We start from the raw sequence: 25,587 nt of genomic DNA, 5'->3' as shown, positions 1-25,587 counted from the left end.
TTAATCCTGATTGTCCATGAGATTGTACTTATTTCCATCCTACATCAACAATTTATATAATTTATTTTTGAGTCTATGGTATTTCGCCTGTACAATTTCTTAGCGTTAGATAGTTACCACCCGTTTATCCCTTTCACAGTATCAAAGTTTCCCTAGCTAGAAAGCAAGGTCAACACCTAATGAAATAATTTAAATACCTTTTCTTTAAGGGTTTTATTTTTTATTTTTCATTTCCTCAATAATGGGTCATAATTTGTGATAAAGAAGCATTTATTATTTACAAAAGGAATTCTTTCCAAATGCCCTTAGGACCAGGCAACTAATAGATTTTGATGCTAAAACTAAGTATTGAGAATTAAAATTTATGGGGCCCACTATTTTGTATGTGTCGGATCCATGCCATCCATCCATTTTACCAGCTCATTGTAGGGCATGAGCCCAACATTGAGAAGGATCCAAAGCATAAGTGGACTACACCTATAGTTGATGGCTTCCTGAGGGCCATAAAAGTTGTGGATGATGTTGATATTTGTGTTTTCCCTTCATCCATGTCTGTTTGACTTAACAGGTTGGATTACCGCCACACTTCATTGTGGGCCTTAGAAGGCTTTTAACTTTTAACTATGGATGTCATTATCTACCCTCGTTCCCACGGTGTGGTCTACATGAAGTCATAATCTGCCTTATTTTTTGAGTGAGTTGGCAAGATGGATGGATGGCATGAATAATACACCTCTCGGAGTATACAATCTCTTATGAACCAATAAAAGTAGTGAAAGGACAAGCAGTAGCAGATTTCTTGATAGCTCATCCCGTTTCAAACAATGAAGTAAGCTCCGATGAACTTCCAGATGAACAAATATTGTTTATTGAATCACCAAACTCATGGCAAATGTACTTCAATAGTGCTTCTCGAACTTTGGGAGCAGGCACTGGAATAATATTTATCAGTCCTCAAGGCAATTTGTTGTCATATTCCTTCACGTTAGGTACTGCATGTACCAACAATGAGGCCAAGTAAATTCTATGTTTGTTCAATGAGGACCTAGAAAAGATTGGGTGGCCTATGTGGCCATCTCAAATTGATAGCTGGGTCCATACATAACAATGGCCTGTGTGATAAGCTAGTGCTTTAGCACATAGACCAGTTGGGTAAGCTGAATGTAAAGAGAGACGGCTTGTGTGTGCATAATTCTCTTTATTACATGTAGATAATACTCTTCTTTCTTCTCCATGTTATTTTGATGAAGTATTTCTTCTAAGAGTTCAACAGTGTGTGCTGGACGAGTCAACATAAAGCAATCACAAGGGATACAAAAAGGATTGACAGCTGTAATGCTTACTTTGGAGTCAGTCTTAAATAAACTCTAAAAGTAAAGGCACTAGTTCAAGGCTCACCAGCAAGTCAGCAACCTTGTCAAAAAGACTTCAATAAACAGTGCCCTGTGGTGCATCTCAGAGATGAACTGCATTCTAGTGTTCTTATTTGACGTTATTCAAAACTTCATAAGAAGCTTTTCCATCATCTATTCAGTGGAACAGTCTCTGTGAACTCTGTTTTACATACAAAGATATGTTAATGAACTTTGTAACCAAACTTATCACAGACTATCCGCCAAACACTGAACAACCAGTGGTTAAAGAAAGTAAGTGCCTTGCTGAAAATTTATTTCCTTCCAAACTGGTTCACAATAGCAGGATCCATTCCTTCAATATTCATTTGCATCCTCACAGCCTAGACATGTGCAACAAGATACAACCACTTAACAGAGCATAGAGGCAATTAAATAAACAAACTGTAAATCCAGGATTCAAGAAGAATAGTAAAAAGTGCATGCTTTGTCGTTTGGATGACTATTGTTGTAAGTGGTAAACGCTTTACAAAGAGTTTCAGGAGTAAAACTGATTACATGCTATCCTATTTGGTTTTTAACTGGTAAAGTGTTTACAGCAAAACTGTTTATGTGTTTGGATAAAAGTGTTTACAATGTATAAAAAGGAGGTATTCACACCACATAGAGCTTGGGGCAGTAAATCCCACCAAAATCTTCAAAACACATGAGGGTTTTTTTTTTGGGTCCCATGATTGTATCAAGGGATGCACATGCTGGACAGATTGGATGTCCTGCATCCATCACAGTGGGCCCCATACATAATCTAGAAGGTTTGTAATGGTGGATGTCCCATCCCAACTGTTCCTCATCATGTGGCCCACCTGATGATCACTCGGCTTGTTTTTTGCAGCCATAGGAGAGCGCGATGGGCAGCACATGATGGATAGCTTGGATGTACTGTACATATCATGGTCAGCCCCACACAGCATGCGTGTATATCAACCATCTTGTTCTGCTATATATAATGTCTTTTCAGGTGTGGAGACTTTAACTGAGTCTGAAAGTGAAACATAGGTTTTCGTCCAGAAAAAAAAGGGGAGAGTTAACCTGTAAAGCATTTATAACTTTATTAACAGGCAAATTTTGCCATTCAAACGCCTACCTGTAAAGTGTTTACCAATAACCCTCCACAAGTAAGGATTTTACAGGCATCTAAAGGACCCCTTACTAAGGTTCGAAGTTAATATTGATGGATACAGTTCTCAAGTTCTCAACATTTTCATCATCTGTCAAAGTAGGTATAGAAGTCAAGTTCGTGCTACCAAGTGTAGAGGCAGCACATAGAAAAGGGAAAAGAGTGTTAAAATGTGGGAAACAAAAAATACACATACCTGCTCTGGCACCCCAAAATGAAGCATCCTACGAAATTTTGACAGCCTTGGGTCATCCTCAGACTGAAACAAGAATTTCAAGTCATTCTACAGGCAAGGCAAGAAAGAGAACTGAAGATACTGCGAAAAATGTTGCATTATCACAAAGCTGCAAACTTTTCAGAACTTGCACATGAATCACATCGGCTGACAAGGAGCTGGACATTCACAACCATAGGTTATCAGTTAGTTTTGCCATGCTGGTTTTCATACCAATAAAACAGAGGAACTTGGCAGTTCAATTAAGTGTACGATACAGAGAGTGCAGGGATCAACCAATTCAGACTGCGGGTATGAAACAGGGAGAGCGGAAGGCAGACAAGAAAGGGGAGAAAGAACGAACCAATGCCTTCAAGAATCCAAGGTTTACCTGCTGTAGTAACCTGCTATAGTTGGTGGGTAGGCAGGGGTGCCTGTGGCCTCTTCTCACACACATAATGGATGAATAAAATATGTAAAGGCTGAGGTTATGTAATATGTGCACCACGGCATGTCATTTGACTCTTACGAGAAGTCCAACACAAAATCCAACACTAAGACTCAAATCTAGACTGGCTTGGAGAGCTAGTTCAGCAACTAGGGAAGTTGATCAGGTTATTTGTCTTTCCAATAAGAAAAAGGTAAATAACAATAATAAAAAAAGGGGGAAAAGTTCAGATAAAATAGAACAAAAACTTTAGAAAATGAGGAGAAAAATAGCAAACTTAATAAATATAAAGTGACAAGTGTACAAAAGAACTCAGCAAAAACAAAATAGGCATGTACCATTGAGATATGCTGGCAAGGTATTGATTCTGTCAAATGTTGAACTTGTAGTCCTTCAGAATGTACAGACAAGATTGAGGTCTTCTGTTGGACACTAACAGCTGCACTGAGAATACACGCACCATCTGTATAACATTAGCATGGACAAAAAGCTTAATTGCACACAATTTACAAAGAAGGTTCTACATAAAAAGCTAAAAAAAAATAAATCTGAATCATGATAATATTAGCTCATAATGTGAAAGAAAGGCCTCCAACTCGCTTAGACACCTAATCCATTGTCTGCAGAAAATGCATCACATATTAGAAATGTGAGGTAACAGTACCATACATTCAGTCAAACCTTTCATGGCGGTATGGGCTGTAGATAAACCTTCCAATATTTTAGTCACAGCCGTTAAAGAATTATAACAAAGTTTTTAGTTTGTTAACTTCCAAAGCTCACAAGTGTACTCTAGAATATCAGAAAAGGTTGCTGTTATCTGCCGATTTAAATAATGGAAGTCATAACCACACGACTTGTGGTTAAGGATGAAACTAGGGACGAAGAATTCTTTAATAAACAGCCATCTGTTGTATCGAGCAACACAATTTTGGTTCTAATATCCCTCAAATGTCTGGGCTGCAAAATAAAACCCCGTAGGCCTTCCAGCATAGCTATATATTTCCTAGAAGTTTCCAAATGTTCCTGGAGTCTGAATCAAGTTGAACTTCTGCAGTTAAACATAAAATCGCTAAACCAGTTGAGATGCCAAAAAAGTTGGTTGAAATTGTTCAGAATATAGACCAGTTGGCAAGATGTAGGAAGCCATTTCTGCAGTTTGATGTGAAAGTCTACAAAAAGAAGAAAGAAAAGATGAAAGATATCGCCACAACCCCCCCCCTCGTTTGGAAAAGGTATATCCTGCATTCTCTTCTACATCAAACAAGGAAATGTAGAATTGGTCATTTCATAGGAAGGCAAATTTCTAGGTGGGCGATGAGTAAGAGAAGGGTCTCTGGACGATATATCAACATCATTAAAGACGTCTGAGGGTGCTATTACAAGAGTGGGAATGGCTTGTGGTGAGCCAGATGCATTCCTAGTAGCACTCGGATTCCATTAGGGGTCCACATTAAGCACTTACTTTTCCGTGCTTATTATAGATGAATTAACCACCAGTATCCAGGATGAGGTCCCTTGGCATATGTTCTTTGCTGATGATGCCGTGTTTGATCAGTTAGACTAGAGAGGGGATTAACTGGGGAAGGCTTTAAATCTAGTGGCGACAATATCTGGAATGCAACTTTAGTTGCTTCCGTTAAATTGATGGTCAGGAGATCCTTCAAAGTGATATATTCTGTTGTCTTCACTTTATCATTCAAAATGATATAGAGGTCAAGGAGGATGTTTCCAATAAATTTGAGCAGCATGGATGAAGAGATGTGCCTCTTGGGTAGTTAGGGTTTAGTGGCCCAATAAGAGTGATGTAGAGCAGATTGAGATTGTTCAATCATGTGCAACAAAGACATAAGACAACTCTGTCAAGAAGGGGAACTGTAGACAGCCCAATCAACAATGTTTAGACTAATTAATCTACCCATTATGAGGAAATGGTCTTACATTGTCCAAAAGTGAAAGGTTTGCAGAATTTTTACTCAATATCCACCTTAGAGACGAAGCCCATCCATGGCAAGGCCAAACATAAACTAAGCCCAGTTAAAACCCAGAAACCTCATTTAATCCCCTAAAATCTACGGAATTGGGCCCAAGGGCGCAAGACCCAACCTAACCCGAATCTCTCCCCCAAAAAAAAAAAAAAAAAAAAAAGCAGCAACAACAATCCACATCCCAAGTGTTCTGACATCCAAATCCTATGATTCATACATCCATCTTGAAGCCCATCACATTACATTTCAATAATCCTAATTTCAACTCGATCCAATATATGAACATCAAGACACAACAGAAATACCAAAAAAAAAGTGTCCAATTAAAAAATCCCATACCTTCTTCACGCCTACAAATTTTCCCTTAAAACCAAAACCATTAGTTAGCCTATCAAATCCCATTTTCAGAATCCTCTAGATCACAAAATTCTGTACTGAGCACCAAGGTCCAATTTAAAAACCAAGACATGTGCGTGCTTGATTATGTATGAAACAATTTTGAAAATCATATCCATGTTTGTCCATACCACCATCTTTTTACAAAACTACCCTCCTAACTAACTTAGGTAGTGAAATCCAAAACTACCCCTCCCTAAGCCATGAAATGATTTCAATTTTTTCAATCCTGGCTACTAAATCCCAAAGCCTCTAAAAACCTACTAGAACTTTCCCTATTTAGTTGTCCCTCAATCCTCTACAAATTACCCTCCAACTGCCTAATCAACAACCCATAATATGCTGGTTGTCATTTATCCCATAATTTACTACACCTTAGATCACCCATCTTCTTCTACCAAATTACATTTCTACCACCCCTCTTCCATAAATAAAGACTCCTTGCTCCAAGAGAGGAATCTTGCCTTTCAAAATTCCAAGTCCTTATAGCTAAACTCTAGGAGCATAATTTCCATACTTCGAGAAAAATTCTGCAAGTCCTATGAAACACTACAAGAATATGAGCATGGAAATTCTGTTTTCCCCTAAGGCTATGGAGTAAAGGGTAGTGAGCCAAAGCTTCACAACCCTTGGGGATAGAATTCACTTGTTCTTCCTCCCTCCTCAATTTCTCTTTGGAGGCTATACAATGGAGGACCCTCTAACAATCAAATGCTATATCAGTCCAGAGAAATTAAGTCCAAGCTCCAAGCGCAAGTATTTTGAAAGAACATGGTTCATCCCAAGAAGACGTGATCGATCAAGTCACCACATCCCCAACTTCCTTCTTTTCTCCCTTCATCCCCAATTAGCTTCATTTTTTTAATCGTTTCCTTATTGTTGTGAGCTAAACCAACTATTATCAAAATTACGATATTTGGAATCTTTCTCCTCAAGTAGAGACTGCAATCTCAAGGTTACAGTAGGTGCCTAACCCCTTCCTACTCTATAACCTTCACGTCTTCACCCGAGAATTTGGTGAAAAGACGTTGGTGGAGTCAAATTCTCAAAAATTGAAAGAACTCTTCCTTCTTTCTTTTTTACTTTCTTTTTTTTTGTTTTTTGCTATAAATAAGGATTTTAAGATTTCATTGATTGACACCTAAAAAGGCTAGCGATGATTCCAAAATCTACCTTATAGGCACCATAATTTCGGCGGGCCTTAATCGTTACGTCGACTAATGGTGACTCCACCAGGAAACACCATCTTTTTTATGTAGACCCAATTCAAGAGCGGAGAATCAAGAAATTGTGACACTCCAGCTCACTTTAGCTTATTGTGCTTGTTTTCTTTTTCTTTTCTATAGGGGGCGGCATCTTTCTTGTACTCTCATCTCTTTCACCTTTTCTTTTCGTTCATTTACCATTTCATTGTATTAAAAGTTGCAAGCCAAAAGGTTAAAAATTAGCAAAAATCAAATGAATAACATCCATTCGCATTGCCGTGAGCTATTTATTTTAATTTGAGAACCTAGGAACCTAGTGGCCGTTCTTAACAATGGGTAAGGACAACCTCCATGACACGCACCCAAGATTGGTTCACTAAGTAAAGAGGTTTATTGTTGGGAGAATTGAGAAATTGATGAACCTTAGTGCCCATTTTTAAAAGTAAAACAACATACCTTGCGAGCAAGCATGCATACCTTCCTGCCTAATTTCGTGAACAAGAAGGTAGATGATTTCTTATAGCAATTCCATACCAAGAGGTACCTATTGACCTCATGTAGACCACAAGTCAATAGAGAGGTTGAGGTAACAAACAATACTCCGATCTATATACTCAAAAAGATGGTTAAGACATATGGTGACTAGCATGAAAAGCTACCATATGCACTTTGGGCATATCGGACATCAATTTGATCCTCGATAGGTGTGATGCCATACGCACTTGCTCATGGGATGGAGGTCATTTTTCAAGTTGAAGTTGAAATCCCTTCTTTTAAAATCTTTATGGAGAGCAAGGATGAAGAAAGAGAGTGACAGTGAGCTCGTTTCAAACAGTTGGGCCTCATTGATGAGAACCAACTTTTTGTGTCCAGATTCATGAAATTGAGGTAGCATCAGATGGCCTTCCACAGTATGCAGACATCAAGCATTATCTAAAAGATCGGTCATATCTAACTCCCACAGATGAGTGAACGATTCCACAATTAGCTGCTTAATTCACCATTAGTGGGAGTGTTTCATACAAAAATTAACAATATATATATATAGAGAGTCATGCTTCCCTGCGCACCTACGCACGTGCGCACCTTTGCACACGTGCCATGGGTGTCTAATCTGAACGGTCCATGTGATGCGGAATCCCATAAAACCCCATGTGACAAATTTTCACCCCGATCTAATATTCTGGTGGGCCATAGCAAAGAGAAATGCAAATCAAGGGAGGAAACTGTTTTCATTTTTCATGGCCCATCAAAGTTTTAGATCAAAGTAAAACTTGGGCCCGGGGGGTTTCAGGAGGTGCTGCTTCACATGAACGGTTCAGATTTTGGATCCACATCACGTATGATGGGTTCTCAAAAAAGTTCGTACGTAGTACGTACGAACTGGTTCGCAGGTGAGCGTTTCCGTGTATATATATATATATATATATATATATATATATATATATATATATATATATATATATATATATATATATATATATATATATATATATGTATATATCAAATTCCGTATAGATAACGTGTGGAAGAAATTCACAGAGGTGTTTGTGGCCAGCATGTAAATGGGCTTATGATGGCAAAAAAGATTCTACGACATGGGTTTTGCTAGTGACAGTGAAAACGGACTGTTGTCGGCATTGTTAGGAAGTGCTTTAAGTACTAAGAATAACCAAAATTCACATGTCGGCTAATGAGCTTCATAATTTGATGACACCCTAGTCGTTCTCTATGTGGGGGCATAACGTGATTGGCAAACTCAACCCTAAGGCATCGAATGGGTATGTGTGTATCCTGGTGACGGTTGGTTATTTTACCAAATGGGTAGAAGCAGCATCTTACACCACTATTATAGCTGCACAAGTGGTCAAGTTTATGAAAATCACATCATTGGTAGGTTTGGTGTATTAAATGCCATTATGCTCAAGTTTATGAAAATCACATCATTGGTCAGTTCGGTGTGTTAAATGCCATTATGGTCAAGTTTATGAAAATCACATCATTGGTTAGTTCAGTGTGTTAAATGCCATTATCATAAATAATGGGACTAATATCGTGGCTAAGAAAGTATATGGTTTCCTACAATAGTTCCATAGACCACGAGAATAAAGGGGTTGAGGCAACAAACAACACCTCGATCAAAATCCTCGAAAAGATGGCCAAGACATACGATGACTAGCATGAAAAGCTACCTTATGTGCTTTGGGCATATCGAACATCAATTTGAACATGGACAAGTGTGATGCATACTTGCTTATGGTATGGAGGTCGTTCCTTCGGTTGGAGTTGAATCCCTTCAAGAATCTTAATGGAGAGCAAGGTGGATGAAAGTGAGTGGCAGCAGGCTCGTTTCAAACAGTTGGCCCTCATTGATGAGAACCGGCTTTTTGCAACCAAATTGAGGAAATCAAGGCAACACCAGATAGCCTTCCGTGATATGCATGCATCAAGTGTTATCTAGAAGATTGGTGATATCCAAAAGATGCATCTCCCATGGAAAAGCTGACAATTCAGTGACTGGCCACTCAATTCACCATTAGTGGGTGTGTTTCATACAAAAGATCCTACAATCAGGTTCTTCTACGAAAACGAAGCATCTGAGGTTTTGGAAGAAATTCATCAAGGTGTCAATGGCCCGCATGTAAATGGGTTTATGATGGCAAAATAGTTATGCAACTTGAGTTGTATTGATGACAATGGAAATGGACTGTTGTCAGCATTGTCAGGAGGTGCTTTAAGTGTAAAGAACACGACAACCAAATTCCTGTGTCGGCTAATGAGCTTCATAATCTAATAACGCCCCAATCATTCTCTACATGGGGCTCGACATGATTGGCAAACTCAGCCTCAAGGCATCGAATGGGCACAAGTATATTCAGGTGGCAATTGATTATTTACCAAATGGGTAGAAGCAGCATCCTACACCACCATTACCACTGCCCAAGTGGTCAATTTTATGAAAAATTACATCAAATTAGTGTGTTAAATGCCATTATCACAAATAAAGGGATTAATTTCAGGAATAGGAAGGTAGATGATTTCCTACGACAATTCTGTATCAAGAGCTACCAATCGATGTCAATTCAAAGCTTGACAGGTGCGGTGCCACACACTCCTACTTATGGAAAGGAGATTGTTCTTCTAGTTGAAGTTGAAATCAGTTTTTTTTAAGAATTGTAATGGAGAGCAACATGAAAGAAGGTGAGAGATGGTGGGCTTGATTCGAACAATTGGCTCTCATTAATGAGAAGAGGCTAAAGGCCTTGTGCTACATGCAGTGCTATCAGAAAAGAATTGAACAAGCATATTAACAAAAGAGTGAAAGAGTGAGCATTGAAGGGGGATTTTTGAGGATTTGGTGGGTTGGCCGCACCGGAGTTGCTTGATTGAGGCATATTTGCCTTTGAACTTGTAACTATTGAGCTTCGCGTGGCTAGGTAGAACCTCCAAGGGCAACACTTGCTAGTTGCTATCAATGGTGTCCTGCTTTCAACTTAGTGACCTTTTCTTTCAAAAAAAAAATCCACTTCTTTGTTCTTACTTTTTTGCAAGAATTCTTTTTCACACAACTCCCTCACCTTTCCACTTTCAACTCCATACAAGGCCAAAGGGTGTGCTTGTGTGCTCATAAGTTATATTGCCTTACTCTAAAGAATGACACCAAGGGACGCCAACATCTATGTTCTCCCAACAATATATGTCAAGCTTAATGAAACAATTTCAGATGCATGCTGTAGACATGTGCCTTTTTGGAGTCCTTACCCACCATCAAGAATGAGAATGTGCTCTATATTTTGGCACTAGGTATTTAGGTTCTCAAATAAAATGAAATAGTTCACCGCGAGACACTTTGAATGTCATTTGTGTGATTTTCACTAATTTAACCCTCTAGCTTACAACTTTTGATACATTGAAATGAAAAATAAACAAAAAGAAATAGCAAAAGAAATGAGAGTAATGAAAAAGATTCCTTCCAAAAAACAAGAAAACAAGCGAAAATGAGCTGAAATGTCTAGATGGAGCCAATTCCGAATCTGCCAATATGATCATCAAGATTCCAATAACTAAAATTTCTCAAGTCACCTCTTTTAAATGGGGTCTACATTTTTTTTTAAAAAAAGGCGGTATTCCCCAATAGGTTGTCATCTTGTCGACATAAAGACAAAGGCCCACCAAAATTGTGATGCTTAATAAAGTCGATTTCGAAGTCACCACTGGGCTTTTAAGTGTGGTTCAAAGAAAAGGCTAGAAATCCTATCGATAGTCCAAAAATCAAATAGAATGAGTTCCTTAGTTTTTTGGGAATTAGACTTCACCGAGGTCTTTTTTTCACCAAATTCCTAAATATAGACCATAGTTATAAAGTAGGAAGGAGTTAGGAACCTACTCTACCTACGAGGTTGTAGTCTGTACTTGAGGAGAGAGAGATTCCAATTATCGAAATTTCAACAAACAGATGGTTTCGCTCCCAACAATAAAGAAAAGATTAAAAAATAATGCTAGAAATAGAATTGAGGAAGAAGAAAAAGAAATGAGAGATGAATAGAGTTGGGGATGTGGAGATTTGATCAAACACATATTTTCTCATATTTGGATGACGCTTAATCTCCAAAATACTTATGCTTGGAGCTTGGACTTGCTCTCCTTAGACTCGGGTTGTATTCAATTATTGGAGGGTCTTGGCTTGTATAGCCTTCAAGGAGAAGTTGGGGAGGAAGAACAAGTGAATTTCTCCATCCCTCAAGGTTGTCGAAGCCTTAGCTTATCAATCCTAAGAATAGAGTTGTACATAGGCCTTGATAAAGAAGGAATTCCTAACCTCTTACTCCCATCCTCATGTTCTCTTACATCTCCACAAGGCTTGCAGAATTTTTCTCTATATGAAAATTGGGCTCATAGTGTTAGGCTGATTTAGAATTTTAAGAGGCAAGACCCCTCTCTTGGTACAATAGGTCTCTAATTATAAAAGAGAGCATGGTAAAGTTGTAATTTGTAGTCAAAGGTGGTGATCCAGGGGTGGTGAAGCGTGGAATGAATGACAAGTCGCATGTTGTGGGTTGTTGATTAGATGGTTGGAAAGTAATATGTAAAGGATTGGGGGGCAATTGTGCTTAGGGAAAGTTTTAAGAGGTTTCTAGAGGCTTTGGGAGTGAGTGGTTGGAATCAAAACACTTGAAAGCAACTCATGGCTTAACAAGAATAGTTTTGAAATTTCACTAAGTTAGTTAAATGTTAGTTTTCTAAACATATGATAGCTTAGGGGTGAATTTAGGATTCTAAGGGTAGTTTGGTAAAAATTGGGTCAAATGTTCAAAGGAATTTGGATTTTGGGTTTCAGATTTTCTTGCAAGAGCATGGATATAATTTTTAGAATTGTTTCCTGCATAGTATAGCACATGCGCCTCTTGGTTTTTCAATCGAATTTTGGTTCTTGAGTGTCAAAATTGGGTGATGTATAGCTTGTTGAAAAGAGGATTTGATAGGCTAACTAATGGTTTTGGTTTAAAGGGAAAATATCTAGAAGATAAAAAGCACCACAACAACATCAACATGTGTATACCTATATGTAAGATGCACGATGTGAGTTAGGATAAAATGAGAAATATAAAGTCACGTGTACGTCAAGAGTTACCTAATTCTGATTTATAGATTCTTTGCACGAGCGTCGGTTGTGCTCAAGGCGCTTACATCGACTACACGTAGTTTGCAATGAAGAAGGTCAGGACTCATCTTAACTTTGAATCCTCAGCTTCCTTGGATGACCAGGAGGGCAGCGAGTAGCAGGTGGGAGCACAACATCATCGACCTGTGGCCACAACTAGTGGTCTCCCATCGCACTAATAGGATGCACATAAAGTTGTTTCAATTTCACAACTGTATAGTATGGCGAATGGAACTCTTCCACAATACCCTTGATGACCCAGATTGATGCAATGGCATATGCTTATAGGGTATACTTGTAACATCAAACCATCGACAACTACGGGATTTTTTTCTCAAATTCACAACCAATGTGCCCTCTAAAGCTATAACCTCTAATTCTTTGGAAGTAGCCTGTCTAATTCTACATTCATTACATTAGGAACGGGCAATATATCCCATTTAACTACTGTAACCCTCCTTATCGCAAAAGTATTCATTATTTTCACCCTTATCAAGTTCATGGCCTCAACAATTGGCTTTGGTTTAGCTTCACTTATATAATTGTTGAAGCATTTTGATATATTGTTGGTTACATGATCAACGCAAGAGGTATCGCTGAAATATACCCTTGACCAGTACCGTGAAGGAACCTTAGATATCCACTCGTGAGCAGGTACAGATTCTTTCTTTATTTCTCTTAGAGTTTCATCAAAATCATACCACATATATGATTGCGTTGATCTCCCTATCCTTAAAAATTTTGCCCCTGAATTGTTTTTGGAAGTTCTGATCTAGGTGGTGGACGCAGAATCTATGATATGCATATGGAAATACCTCATCCACGGCTTCGATCAGGCCCTTCTGCCTGTCTGACATGATCACAGGCTCCCTTGGCGTGTCAATGCCCATCATGCAGTGCATTAAACAACCACCTCCAACTATTAGTATTCTCTCCCTCTACCATGGCAATGGCTATGGGGAAAATCCAATTGTTCCTGCCGATACTTTTGGATGTCAATATCACACATTTGTACTTATTTTTCACGTGGCATCTATTGACACCAATGAATGGACTAGCAACACTGAGGAAGCCCATAACAGAACCTGAAAACACATGAACATCCGTTTAAAATGGCAGTTGTCATAACTCTCTACTTGTATCCTGATAATACTTCCAGGATTCGACGTCAATAAAGCATGAGCGAATTGTGGGACTAGATGGTAGGATTCTTTATGTGAACCAGAATCTTGTCGATGGCCTACTCTCTCCCATGCCAAACTTTCTTATAATTAACAGTCAATCCATACTTCCTCTTAAGTTCGTCTTTCAATGCCTTAACCACTACGCCTGGTTTGTTACGAACTATGTCCTCTATGGCTAACCAAATCTAGATAGTTGACGCCATGCAATTTTCTTTGTCATTGATAGTACTGCACTTGTGGGCATCATTATATCTCTTCACAATAAAAGTCCTGTTATTCTGGTGGACACCAGCATGAATCATCCATGCACACATTTCAGCCTTACATTATAAGGTAACACGCCTTCGATCATTGTTATGGAATTTCAGTTCTATTCCTCTACTCACACAGTATTGCCTAAGTGCCATACGGAATGCATCAATACTATCAAAATTTTGTTTTAGAATAAAAGTTGGGTTCATCGTCGATAAAATCATGCCTCTCAGCATCTTCGTCTTCTGCATAAAGATCGTCACTATCGTCCTCGTCTTCTGAATCATGGACTGAATCCAGATCTATCAGTTCATCAAAATCAGCCACGTCATCTTCTTCTGCTAAGCCGATCACAACGTCATCCTCCTCACCTTCTGAGGCACCCGAGTCTTCATTACTTTCATCATCGCCTTCATCATCATGACTTTCTTCCTCCAAAAATGTAACAAACACTTTCAACTTTCTCTTCCCATTCTTGTAATAATCAAACATCTCTAACATCTGTTGGTCAGTACGTACTTCTCCCATCCTTTCTAAAAGACTGTCATGTGGAATCTTATACAAGTGTCCTGCAAGAGAGGTGAGTTATTACATATACTTCAATTCATTTTAATTCATAATTATTAAAGCATGAAACTTTAATTCGAAAAAGTCAAAAAAAAAATTTATCGCAAAAATATTGGGTTAATTTTGTATAGTGTGACCAATCTACATCTGAGGCATTGGATGTTCCTCTCTCTCTCTCTCTCTCTCTCTCTCTCTCTCTCTCTCTCTCCAACACAATCATGTAAAGTCATTCATGTACTTCCCGCACGGTAATCAAGCGGGCACAACGAGATTCGACAACACAGATGAGTGAGGAAGAACATTCAAGCAATCATTGTGTGGAGTTTGATAGTGTCAAGTGGATGTTATGTGGAGCATGCAGGTATTTTGGTTTTTTTAAAAATTTTAATCTTCCATCTTTATCTTCGTCTTTTTTGCGATCTTCACTACTATGTATGTTATGTTGCGTTGAATTCTTGATGAACACAATTCACTTCGATTTAATAGACCTCTACGTGACTCGGTTACAATTAGTGTACTTACAATTTCTATTTTGGAATATGCTTCATGGATTTCTATTTTGTTTTGGAATGTGCTACAAGAATCTCTATTGTTTACAGCTTACAATTTCTATTAGGAAGTTTTCTTTGTAGCTTATTATGGGGTTCTACCTTCAATTGTTTGTTTTGTTTACTATTTATCAGCTTATTTTTTGTCTACAGCCTAGACATGCGGGTCATTTATTTCTGATTAGGTATGGCATGAGATTTGCAGCAATTTGTGATTAGTGTTATTGTATTTATCTTTTAAAATGATTCTCTCCTCACCTATGTTCACTTTCTGATTTTCATACTCAGATTTCTGCTTATTTACAAAGAATTGAGTTAATTGGTTTGTTTTTGTTTTCCAGGTGATTGATAAACTCCAGGAAGAAAACAAAATAAACCACTTACGGATACTCTTATCATCTCTGTTCAATTTCTTATTCTAATTCTTTTATTTTTGTTAGCAATTATAGTATGTTGAATTAATTTTTTATTTACCATTCTATAGGTGATTGATAAAGACTACAATGAATCAAGCATTAGCCACTCATGTATACATTTCAAATCTGTTTTAGCTTAGTTAGAGTGCAACTGTTTCGATATTATAGTTGACAGAGGAATGAACTCGTACAATGATTATATAGTGGGTCCTTGTTAACATCGCAATCATATACATTTTGCTACTTATAGTTTATGTTGTGTTCTTAACCAATAGATGTGATTATAATATTATATAGTGGGTCTTTGTTCACTACTATATTCATCTGTGGAGATTCATTGTGTACTTGAAATAAAACAGATTTTTACTTCGATTGTATGGTAATGACTGACCTTTAATGTGAACTCTAGATCTATCTTCTCATGGGTATCTTGATGTTGCATCTTTATTTTAAGATTCAAAATTATTCTCTTTTGGATGCTACTCTAATGTACATTTTGATTCAACTAGATTCAACTTAATATGTTGATGCCACTCGATTTCAAAGAACACTTCCCAGCCAGTTATTTTTCCAACTAATAAGAGTTGGAATCAACTAAAAGTCGTTTCTAAATGCTTATGAGTTCAATTTTTAATTCGGCATGTCTTGTTTTTTATACATACAGGTTGTTAGAAAGAAACTTATCAATACACGCATCCAACACCTTTACAACAGTGCTCACAATGCTGCACTATGGGGATTGATGGGGGTTTCATTATTGCTTATTGTGTAAGGGATGGGATTGATGGGGATTTGTATTCAGTTGTGTGATGGAATAGATGCAGATTTTTATTTAGTCATGTAATGCAATAGATGTAGATTTGTATTTAGATGTGAGATGGAATAGATGAATACTTGTATTTGGTTGTGTAGTAGAACAGATGTAGATTTTTATTGGATTATGTGATAGAACAAATGTAGATTTGTATTCAGATGTTTAATGGAGATGTTGATTTGTATTCAATTGTGGTATGGAACAAATGTAGATTTCTATTGAGTTGTGAAATGGAACAAGATAAATTTCTATTTAGCTGTGAAATGGAAGAGATGAGACAAATCGGTTGCGTGATAGAATAGCTTTGTAGGGCCCAACCATGATGTATGTGTATTATCTACACCGTCCATCCATTTCGCCAGCTCATTTTTTGCCTCACATTCGTTGTTCCGGTGGACCACACCACAGGAAACAATGGTGAAATGTCCTAGATGGTCCGAGAACACCAATGCAGGCCTCACCATTATACATCTATATTATCCATGTCGTCCATCCATTTGGTCAATTCATTTTACACCATGGCCTGAAAATTAAGCGCATACGAACATCCAATGGACCACACCAAAAGGAAGGTACCGGATCAGCAATGCAGGCCCTACCATGATGTATAACTATTGTCCACGTTGTCCATCCATTTCGCCATCACATTTTATGCCAAGGGCCAAAAAACGAATCACAGCCGGCGATCTAGTGGACCATACCACAGGAAAAAACTCTAACCGCTGAAATCTTTGTAAGGGCCACAGTGATGATAAGGTCACGCATACCTACATGTAGAGAAATCACAAATATTGGCCCACTGTACATACTTCAGTGGCCCCCAAGAAGTTTCCAATGGATGCATTTAATACCTAGATTCCTATGGTTTGGCCCACTTGAGCTTCTACCGTAGGGTCCTGTTTTGGTAGACGTCTGAAACCAACCTGGCAAGATGGATGGACGGTGAAGATCACATCAGCAGTGTCAGTGGACCCACCGAAGTTAGCTTCCACGAAGGCTCCATTAGTGAGATAGTCGTCAGCGGCCACAAGGTCAAAATTGTCATATTTCAAAAGGCACAAGGGCAATTTCGACTTTTTTAAAGAAAACAGTGACTTCTGTTTTGCTGATGGACCAAAGTGAATTTGGAATAGCTCAAAAGCAGGCAGTTTTTTGTCGATGGGCCAAAGCGTAGGCGTCCTGATGACAAAAACACTTTAATCAATGAAAGGCTTATAATGTATGGGCTGGATTAGACAAAAATACTCCAATTTATATGAAAGTCAACACAAAATGTCTTTTCAACATAGAGAATCTATTCCCGTTAAGGTGTATGACTTGGATGATAGTGTCAGATCCTCAAAGTTATGAAGCTAAACCAAACTTCTGAAACTTATCTAATTAATGGGCGAAACGAAAATTTCTACTGCAACCCTTATCAACCAAAACTGAAAATATTTCTGCAGGGATATATGTTCAGAAAGCAAGTATGAACATGCCAATGATCAATAAGGAGTACAGAAGACTAAAATACATACTATTTTGCATATAAAGAAATCTTTAAATGTCAACAATGCATTTTTACTGAATCTAGCAGCTCATATGCTTTGTAAGATAATTCCGAATCAGATGATCCTAACATGTTCCAACCTTCTAACCCTCTTAGAGACTTCTGCTCTGTAAGAGAACAGTACAGAATGATGCAAAATTTTGCTAATGGATTAGCCAATAAACATCCATAATTATAGAATCTGTCAAGACTTGGATAAATTACCCTCTAACCCCTCAACATTATTCCCCAAAGAGAAATAACTGAAGAGACACAACATGTGCAAATTCAAACATTTCCACTAAATGCATGCCAAAAACAAAACACAGTGAAATTGATGTGAGTGGCAGAAAAGAGAGAGAAAATAGCATGGCGAGGGAATCCACTAACCATGAAGGCTTGCCAGATCTGCATGTTGGCTCGGAGGAGCTCTCAACGGAGGAAGGGTCTTGCGACTCTGGTTGATTTGAAGGTCCAGCGACTTCAACGCTACCATTTTCTTCACATTCTCCAACACCATCTATGCTCCTCAGCTTGGCCTCCAAAAGGGTAAGGGTAGCATCCAACCGCAATATTCTCCTAAAATAGAAAACCCTTAAGCAATGCCCAATATGAACACAATAAACTGTTGCATTTGACTAGTGTGAAAATAATCACATCCATTGGTGTGAAACTATCTATAAGAGAGGAAACATCTACATATTTTGAAACATTACCGTCATTCATAAGGATTTTAGATTTTTGTATGTACCCCAACAATGCATACAGTCTGTGCTTTTAGGACTCTTCAAACTCATCATGACCATCTATTGCTCTTCCCATTTGGCCTCCAAAAGCATGAGAGCCATTGTTTCAGATAATGAACAATATCGAGTTGACACCTCTAAGTTACCTTGGTATCAGTTCTAGATGAGACGATTCAGGTCCTTAATTTAGAATAGAGGTAGGGACTTGTCCGAATCAAAGACCCCAAGTCCCTAGCTCAGCTGACTCATACAGTGCACTCATCCTCATCTGCAATACAAATATTGTGATTCATTTTAACTGAGTCACACACGAATTATGACATTAAGTTTCAAAATCTATACAGCCCAAACCACACAATACTCATGTACCAAGGAAGACGCAAGGTGGGGCCTACTTGGTTTCATGTGTGAGAGATGGGCCCCAATGGCCAATCAGATCGACTGTGGACCCCAACAAATCGCAACCAATGTGTTTTGTATTTGTTACGATACGGCCATAAAGGTCGATGCGTACACGTAACCACTAGAACCGTTACGCAATACGGGGATAAAACAAGGCAGTTGATTTTTTGGGACCGTATGATCAAAAAACGGCCACTTCTTTTTTCTATTTGAATCCATTTTTAAACTTTTCTCATTACAAAAATTTTCCTACATCATTCTACAGCAGATTTCGACCACTCGTACTATAGTTTTTAGGATTAAAATAGTAGATTGAAGCAAATTGGGTGAATAGAGGCATCGAGAGCCATTTTTTCAAAGAATGAAAAACAAAAAGTAGTTTAAGTGTTTTTTTTTTTTTTTTTAAATTTCTAATTCTAATGCTTGATTGTAATGTGTAAACATCATAGACACATAACCATGTACATAAATTCACCAGACAACCCAATACAACATTCTCACCAAGGAGTCGACTATTGCGCTACCATAAACATGCTCAAAATAAAAATGAATACAGATTTGGAATATTTACATTATTCTAGATTTTCTAGAATTTTTCAAGCAAAAAATATTTTTGAACCGTTACGGAGGTCGTAAAGGTCGTTACTACCGATGCTCGTATCAGTAACGGTGGTGACTGTTACGGCCACCATTACCAATACAGAATACATTGATCGCACCTAACTATTTCTTATACCTTTTATACACCATATTGTGGGTATTTAATACAAAAACCAACCAGACAGACTTTTAAGGCCATATAGTTATTGATATGCCCACACGGAAGATGTGTAAACATGTGTCATCTGTATAGGAATTCAAGTTTTACCCTAGTTTCTGTTTTGAATCAGAGTTCAATCTAAGTACTCTGTGTGTGTGTGTGTTGGGGAGGGGGGAGACAATCAACATGATTACAGAGTGACCCACACACAAAACCCTTTTGGAGGTCCATTCTTTCCATGAGTTGGCAACATTTCACCAAAGATTCATCTAGAATTTCAGCACTATTACCGCATTATTGACTGCATGCATAGAGGGATGTTTGAATAGACCAACGTGGTGGACAGGAGCTTCAACACCATAAAAAAAGAATATGATAGAGGCGCTAATTTTTACACTTTTGGACTTCAACAAAGTCTTCAAGGTGGAAAATGATGCTTCAAATGTTGTTGTGGTGCTAAGTCAAGAAGGAAATCCAATCGTTTACTTTTATGAGAAGCTTAATGATGCATAAAAGAACTACTCCGCGTATGATCTCAAGTTCTATGTAGTGATCCATGCAATGTGAAATTAGAGGCATATTGATTTTTTTTAACATTGTCACCATGTGATTCATCAAGAAGTAATTCCATACTCAAACCATTAGGCATTGAGATATCTCCACTCCTAGAAGAAGTTGAATGCTCGTCATGCAAAGTGGATAGCTTTTTAAGAAAGTAGACATTCCTTTTGTGCCACAAAGTTAGAAGTCAGAACAAAACACAAACGCTTATAGTATGAGGATGGTGCAATTAGAGACACTCATTGTGGAGGCTATCAGAGGACCTCATTTCATCAAGATGCTCGGTAATTTCATCAAGAGGCTCGATAGATGTGTGGATAACCGAGATCCAATGCATGAATTAATCTCGCACAGTAGATATTTATCTAAGTACACTAAAGCAATGTTTTAAATATCGACGATATTGGCCAATATATCCCACGATATATCTTGTATCCCACATGTGCGATACGAAACGCACAGGTAGTGCCGATATATCCCACATGTTCGATTTGGTGAGCATTTTCAATTTTCGATCCCTTTTTTTTTGAAATTATGTTAAATCAGCGTTAAATGGTTATAAATCCATTGGTTCTTCATGTTTTGCATGAAAAATCATGGAGTTGGAGCTTTAATTTCGATATCCATTGGTTCTTCATGTTCATCATGTTTTTTTCCAAAAATTTCCTTCAACCAACTGTCAAATGAGACTAATTTCGAAGTATTTAGGAGTATTTGATGATCATCACATACATTTTAATTTTGAAATTTGAGTGTAGGTGGTCCGATTTTGAAATTTTTGGAGAAGATTCGAAATTTCCCCAATTTCTCCCAAATTGCTTGCAATGTTGCACTCCAGACATGAAATCAAGCATGTATGAGAGCCGATCTACTGATTTGTTAAGTCCTTGTCAATTTTCGATAAATAAAAATCATTTTTTAATTAAAAGTTATTAAAATATTTATTTATTTTTTCAAAATTTCCCTTCAACCAGCTGTCAATTGAGACTAATTTCGAAGTATTTAGGAATTAGGAGTGGTTGATGAAATGATCATCACATACACTCTAAATGTTATGCATTCAATTTGAATATAGTTGCATTAGTTCAGTTAGACAACACATAGCTTACGACCCCATACAAAGAAAACCTATTATGCGCACTTCTTTTTTGAGATGGTATGATTTAGAAGTGTGCATTAAGGTCATTTTTAACAATCCCTGAAGTAGCATTGAAAAATTCAACCATTTTCCAAATGTTTCCCCATGTTTCCCAAAAAGTGAGATAAATTACCCGATACAAACGATATATCCTATGGGATAACCAATACGTATCTGTATCCCAAGGATGTGATACGTAATGCCATACCAATATTTTGAACACTGCAGTAAAGCATTCTAGAAGGAATGTTGTAAGAAAAGATTCTATTTAAGCTACACGAACGGGACTTGATGAACACTTCAAAAGAGATCAAACATTTGTTATTGTGGAGGAAAAATACTATTGGCTCCACGTGGTGTAGGAAGTGAACAATAAGTAGCATAATGTCGAAGATGTCAGGACTTTCATGGGCAAAACATAGGCCATTATATGCCTTTTCCTACTCTAGTCCTGGTGTAGGTGGATATTTCCATGGACCTTATTCTAGCTCATGCTATACTCAGAGAAGTACATATTCGATTTTCGTTTTAGTGGACAATTTCTCAAAAAAATACACATATCGACAACATACTCTTTAAGGAAATTGTGTGACTTTATAAGTTACCCAAAACTATAACTTCGAATCACGATTTGGAGTTTGTGAGTCACTTCTGATGCACTTTGCAGAAGTGTTGGGGCTAAGTTTCAGTTATAGCACGTATCACTCCCAATAGATGGCCAAACTGAGATTATCAACAAGAACCTTGGTAACCTCTTGAGCAGTATCATAGGCAACAACGTATCCTACTAGAACTTGGCTTTACTTTAAGCCAAGTTTGTCTACATAGATCGGTAAATCATATCATAGGAAAAATCCACATTTAAGATTATATACAGGAGAAATCCATATCATGCACTTGACTTAGTATCATTACTCGTAAAATCGAGTGAGCAACAATAAAAATAAAAAGCTTTCACTAAACATATTCGGGACTTACAAGCTCAATTAAAGAAGAAGATTAAAGAGAGCAACGCCGAGCATCAAGAAGATGCAAATGAACAGTGTCATGAGAAGATACGTAAAAACGGTTACTTGGTAATAGTTTATTCTGCAAAGAAAGACTTCTGAGGCAACTTATAACAAACTCAAGCCCACGAAGATTGGGTCATATCGGTTCAAGAGGAAGTTGGGTGACAACGCTTATAAGATCGAGTTGATAGATGACTTTCAAGCACATTGGCATGGTGCCTGCTATGTAAGACAAAGTTATTATTAACATGGGCAAACAACTTCAAAAGAAATAAAAGGAAATAGTTGAACAATTGTTGTGCATGACTATCAATACTCGATGACCCCAGTACAAGCAATACTTGGTGAAATGGAAGAACAAGCCCTATTGTGAATGCACATGGATCACATATAACTAGCTGAAAAGATTTGATCTAGATCTCTACTACTTGTATGAAGCATCAAACTAACTGGAATCAAGTTCTCTCTCAACCTCGGCAGGGGGATGATGTGGGGTCGAAATTTCAAAGACTACCATTTACTATTTTTGGAAGATAGGGGCGCTAATTTTGATGATACAGTTGTTGATTTCGAAGATTCACTACGATTTTGGATATGATTTTCTAGCTTTACATTTACTATTTTTAGGCCATTGTAAAGTGACCAAATCTTTGTAGGTATACAGTTATTGATATACATACGATCGATTTGAATTAAATCTAATAGTTGCAAAATCTTAATTAAAGATTCATGGAAATTTTAGGTGTCTTTTACGGTATATAAAAGGGGGTTATTTAGGTTGGGGGCATTACATGTTCTAAATTTTTTTAGGGTTATTTAAGTATTTTTAAGAAGAGAAGAAGTTGCAATTCCAACGAAGTTGTTTGCTCCTCCCTACAACATTATTGTGGGTGTACTCTTCGTCCCCTCTTGCAATTTGGCTATCGGACCTCACCGACACAATAACAGAATTGCATCAATTCATCAGTTGTCAATTGCCAATTTGGAGCCTAGACACGAGCCTATGTAGGAAATTTCTTGGACCTGACTTTCAGGCCTAGGCTTGATCCCAGGGTAATACATCTATAAATAGACCTAGACCCTAGGTCAGGCCAGGTTTCAATCAAAACCAGTCAAAGCAGAGCTAGAGCCCAACCCGCTCATTTATTAGTCCTGCAAATCAGGGAAATCCAGGTCTGGTGGTCTAAATTGAAGCCTAAGGGCCTGTTTGGGAGCGTGGATTTGGAACCCCTTGGATTGGCAATCCTCCCAGTGTGTTTGGCACCCTGGAGTGTGAATCAACTTTAATTCAAAAATACCTATGCATGGTATATTTACAAGGGTTTGAATTTAATTACTAAATCAACTTTAATATCCCTAATTAGTGAGATATATAATTTTTGACACTATGGTTGTGATAAGCCCGCTGAAATATATGCTTTGCTTGAAAATGATGAAATTCCAAGTCTCGGATGGACCGCAAGCACAAGATCATGTTTGAGTGACTAACCAATGATTTTTAATCGTTGATTAATATGGACAATGTTTGGATGGTGCTGGACAATGTTTGGACGATGCTGATTTACATGGACAATGTTTGGACGGTGTTGATCATCATTAGTGGGCCATGTGCCCAATAGAATGATAGTGTACAGTCACACACATGTTACACCTGCAACTATTGAAATGATTTTAGGTGTAATCCAAGCTCTCACCGTGGATTGCAAACCCCCTCAAAGAGGGGATTAGAAACCCCCTGGATTTGAAACCCCCAGTTACTTTATGCTGCCAAACAACCAAGGGGACTTGAAACCCCCTCCAATCCACGGTGCCAAACGACCCCTAAGTCCATCCTATAGCAGGCTAGGCTTGTGAGCCTGACAAGGCCAGCCCGGCCCACTGACAGACCTACCCCATGTTTCATTGAGAAATACTGATCTTGGCAGACAAAACATTGAGAAGAAGTGAAATTGGAGACCCAGTAACCATAACAATTCAATCTAATTTGTCAATTGGAGACAAGAAAGAACTAAGCTTAGTTTCCTGATTTTAATTTTGGTAAATTCAAGGAACCGAGAAATTTAGGGCGTGTTTGGATGCTCCAATGAATCAAATTGCAATTATAAACTAATATGGGGTCGTTCGGCAACCTGGACTTGGGGCTGGATTTCAATTCCAAATCCGAAAGGCCCCAATTCTTGCAATTGGCAATCCAGATTTTCCCCAAATCCTTATTTTGAGCCATTGCTATTCCTATACAAATGCTGATTTACAAAATCATTGGATTTGCACTCCTCCCCAGAAGTCAAAATTTTCATAATTTAATAAAAAGGGGAGAGTTGCAGCTTGAAAATCCAGGTAACCAAACACAGTTTCTGGATTCCAAAGATTCAAATCTAGGTCGCCAAACACAACTGATAGATTAAGAATCTCAGGGATTCCAAATCCTGGAAATCCAATTCCAAGCTGCCAAATGACCCCTTGATTAAGTGGAAGTTCGCAATTTAATTCGTTTGCGCACCCAAACTCAGCATAATAGAAAGAGATGCCTTCAATTGAGGACTATTTCTGTATAACAGTACCTGTGGACGTGAGAGAGCTTTTCTTCGCAGATGGCAGAGAATTTATTGAGAAAACGAGTTGTATTCACGATGAAGATATTCACCTAATAATAATTTCAAAGAGAGAGAGGGAAAAATTACTATCAATAGAAGATTTGAGAGAAATCGAGAGAGAGAGAGAGAGAGAGAGAGAGAGAGAGAGGGAGAGACGATACGAGATAGAGAGTTCTTTGATCGGAGACGGAAAGTGAGGGGTCTTCGTATGTAGTTGAAGTAGCAAAAGGAGGGGATTTTGAGGGATTAGGGTTTCTGGCTGTCGATCTCCATTCCATCATCGTCTCTCTCTCTCTCCACTTTTGGAGATGGAACGAGCACCGGTTTTTGAATTGAATTTGTTGTGGGGAGAATGCGAGAGACGTTGAGTCGTTGAGGCGATTCGCGGTACACGAATTGCCGGCAACCTGAAGCTCTGTGGGGCCCATCGCGTGTGATGTATGTGTTACATCCACTCCGTAGATCCGTTTTGGAAGCTCGTTTTAAGAGTCGAGGACAAACATGAGGAAGATCCAAAGCTCAACTGGACCACTGCCTAGGAAACAGTAGAGGTAAAGATCCCCACTGTTAAACCTTTTCTAGTGCCCACCGTGATGTCTGTTTGTCATCCAACCCGTTCATAATG

The 25,587-nt window shown here is 38.1% G+C and overlaps 1 protein-coding gene across 5 annotated transcripts; it reads right to left on the bottom strand.

The window, feature by feature from the left end:
* Positions 1-1,206: 1,206 nt before the first annotated feature.
* On the bottom strand, positions 1,207-25,587 carry LOC131246479 (uncharacterized). Of its 5 annotated transcripts, XM_058246651.1 has the most exons (7): positions 25,124-25,317; positions 24,930-25,012; positions 18,644-18,765; positions 18,142-18,330; positions 3,530-3,654; positions 2,726-2,788; positions 1,207-1,735 (listed from the first exon to the last, which is right to left on the bottom strand). In XM_058246651.1, the coding sequence occupies exons 4-7, from the start codon at positions 18,269-18,271 to the stop codon at positions 1,667-1,669; spliced, it is 387 nt and encodes a 128-aa protein (XP_058102634.1). In that variant the 5' UTR covers positions 18,272-18,330; positions 18,644-18,765; positions 24,930-25,012; positions 25,124-25,317; the 3' UTR covers positions 1,207-1,666. The 5 variants fall into 5 exon arrangements, with proteins under 5 accessions (XP_058102634.1, XP_058102630.1, XP_058102631.1 ...); XM_058246647.1 differs by lacking the exon at positions 18,644-18,765 and having other exon boundaries at positions 3,530-3,635; positions 25,124-25,297; XM_058246648.1 differs by lacking the exons at positions 1,207-1,735; positions 18,644-18,765 and adding an exon at positions 1,903-2,620 and having other exon boundaries at positions 3,530-3,635; positions 25,124-25,304.

Source organism: Magnolia sinica, chromosome 5 (assembly GCF_029962835.1).
Source record: "Magnolia sinica isolate HGM2019 chromosome 5, MsV1, whole genome shotgun sequence".
NCBI classification, from domain to species: domain Eukaryota; kingdom Viridiplantae; phylum Streptophyta; class Magnoliopsida; order Magnoliales; family Magnoliaceae; genus Magnolia; species Magnolia sinica.
This window is presented reverse-complemented; position numbering and strand designations above follow the sequence as displayed.

Excerpts from the sequence above, each read along its gene's own strand:
- LOC131246479 (XM_058246647.1), bottom strand. The coding sequence starts at position 25,243 with ATGATGGAATGGAGATCGACAGCCAGAAACCCTAATCCCTCAAAATCC. Across the intron at positions 2,789-3,529 it reads CTTGCCAGCATATCTCAATG|TCTGAGGATGACCCAAGGCT; the intron begins GTACATGCCTAT and ends TTCTTGTTTCAG. Across the intron at positions 1,736-2,725 it reads ATTTTGGGGTGCCAGAGCAG|GCTGTGAGGATGCAAATGAA; the intron begins GTATGTGTATTT and ends GCACATGTCTAG.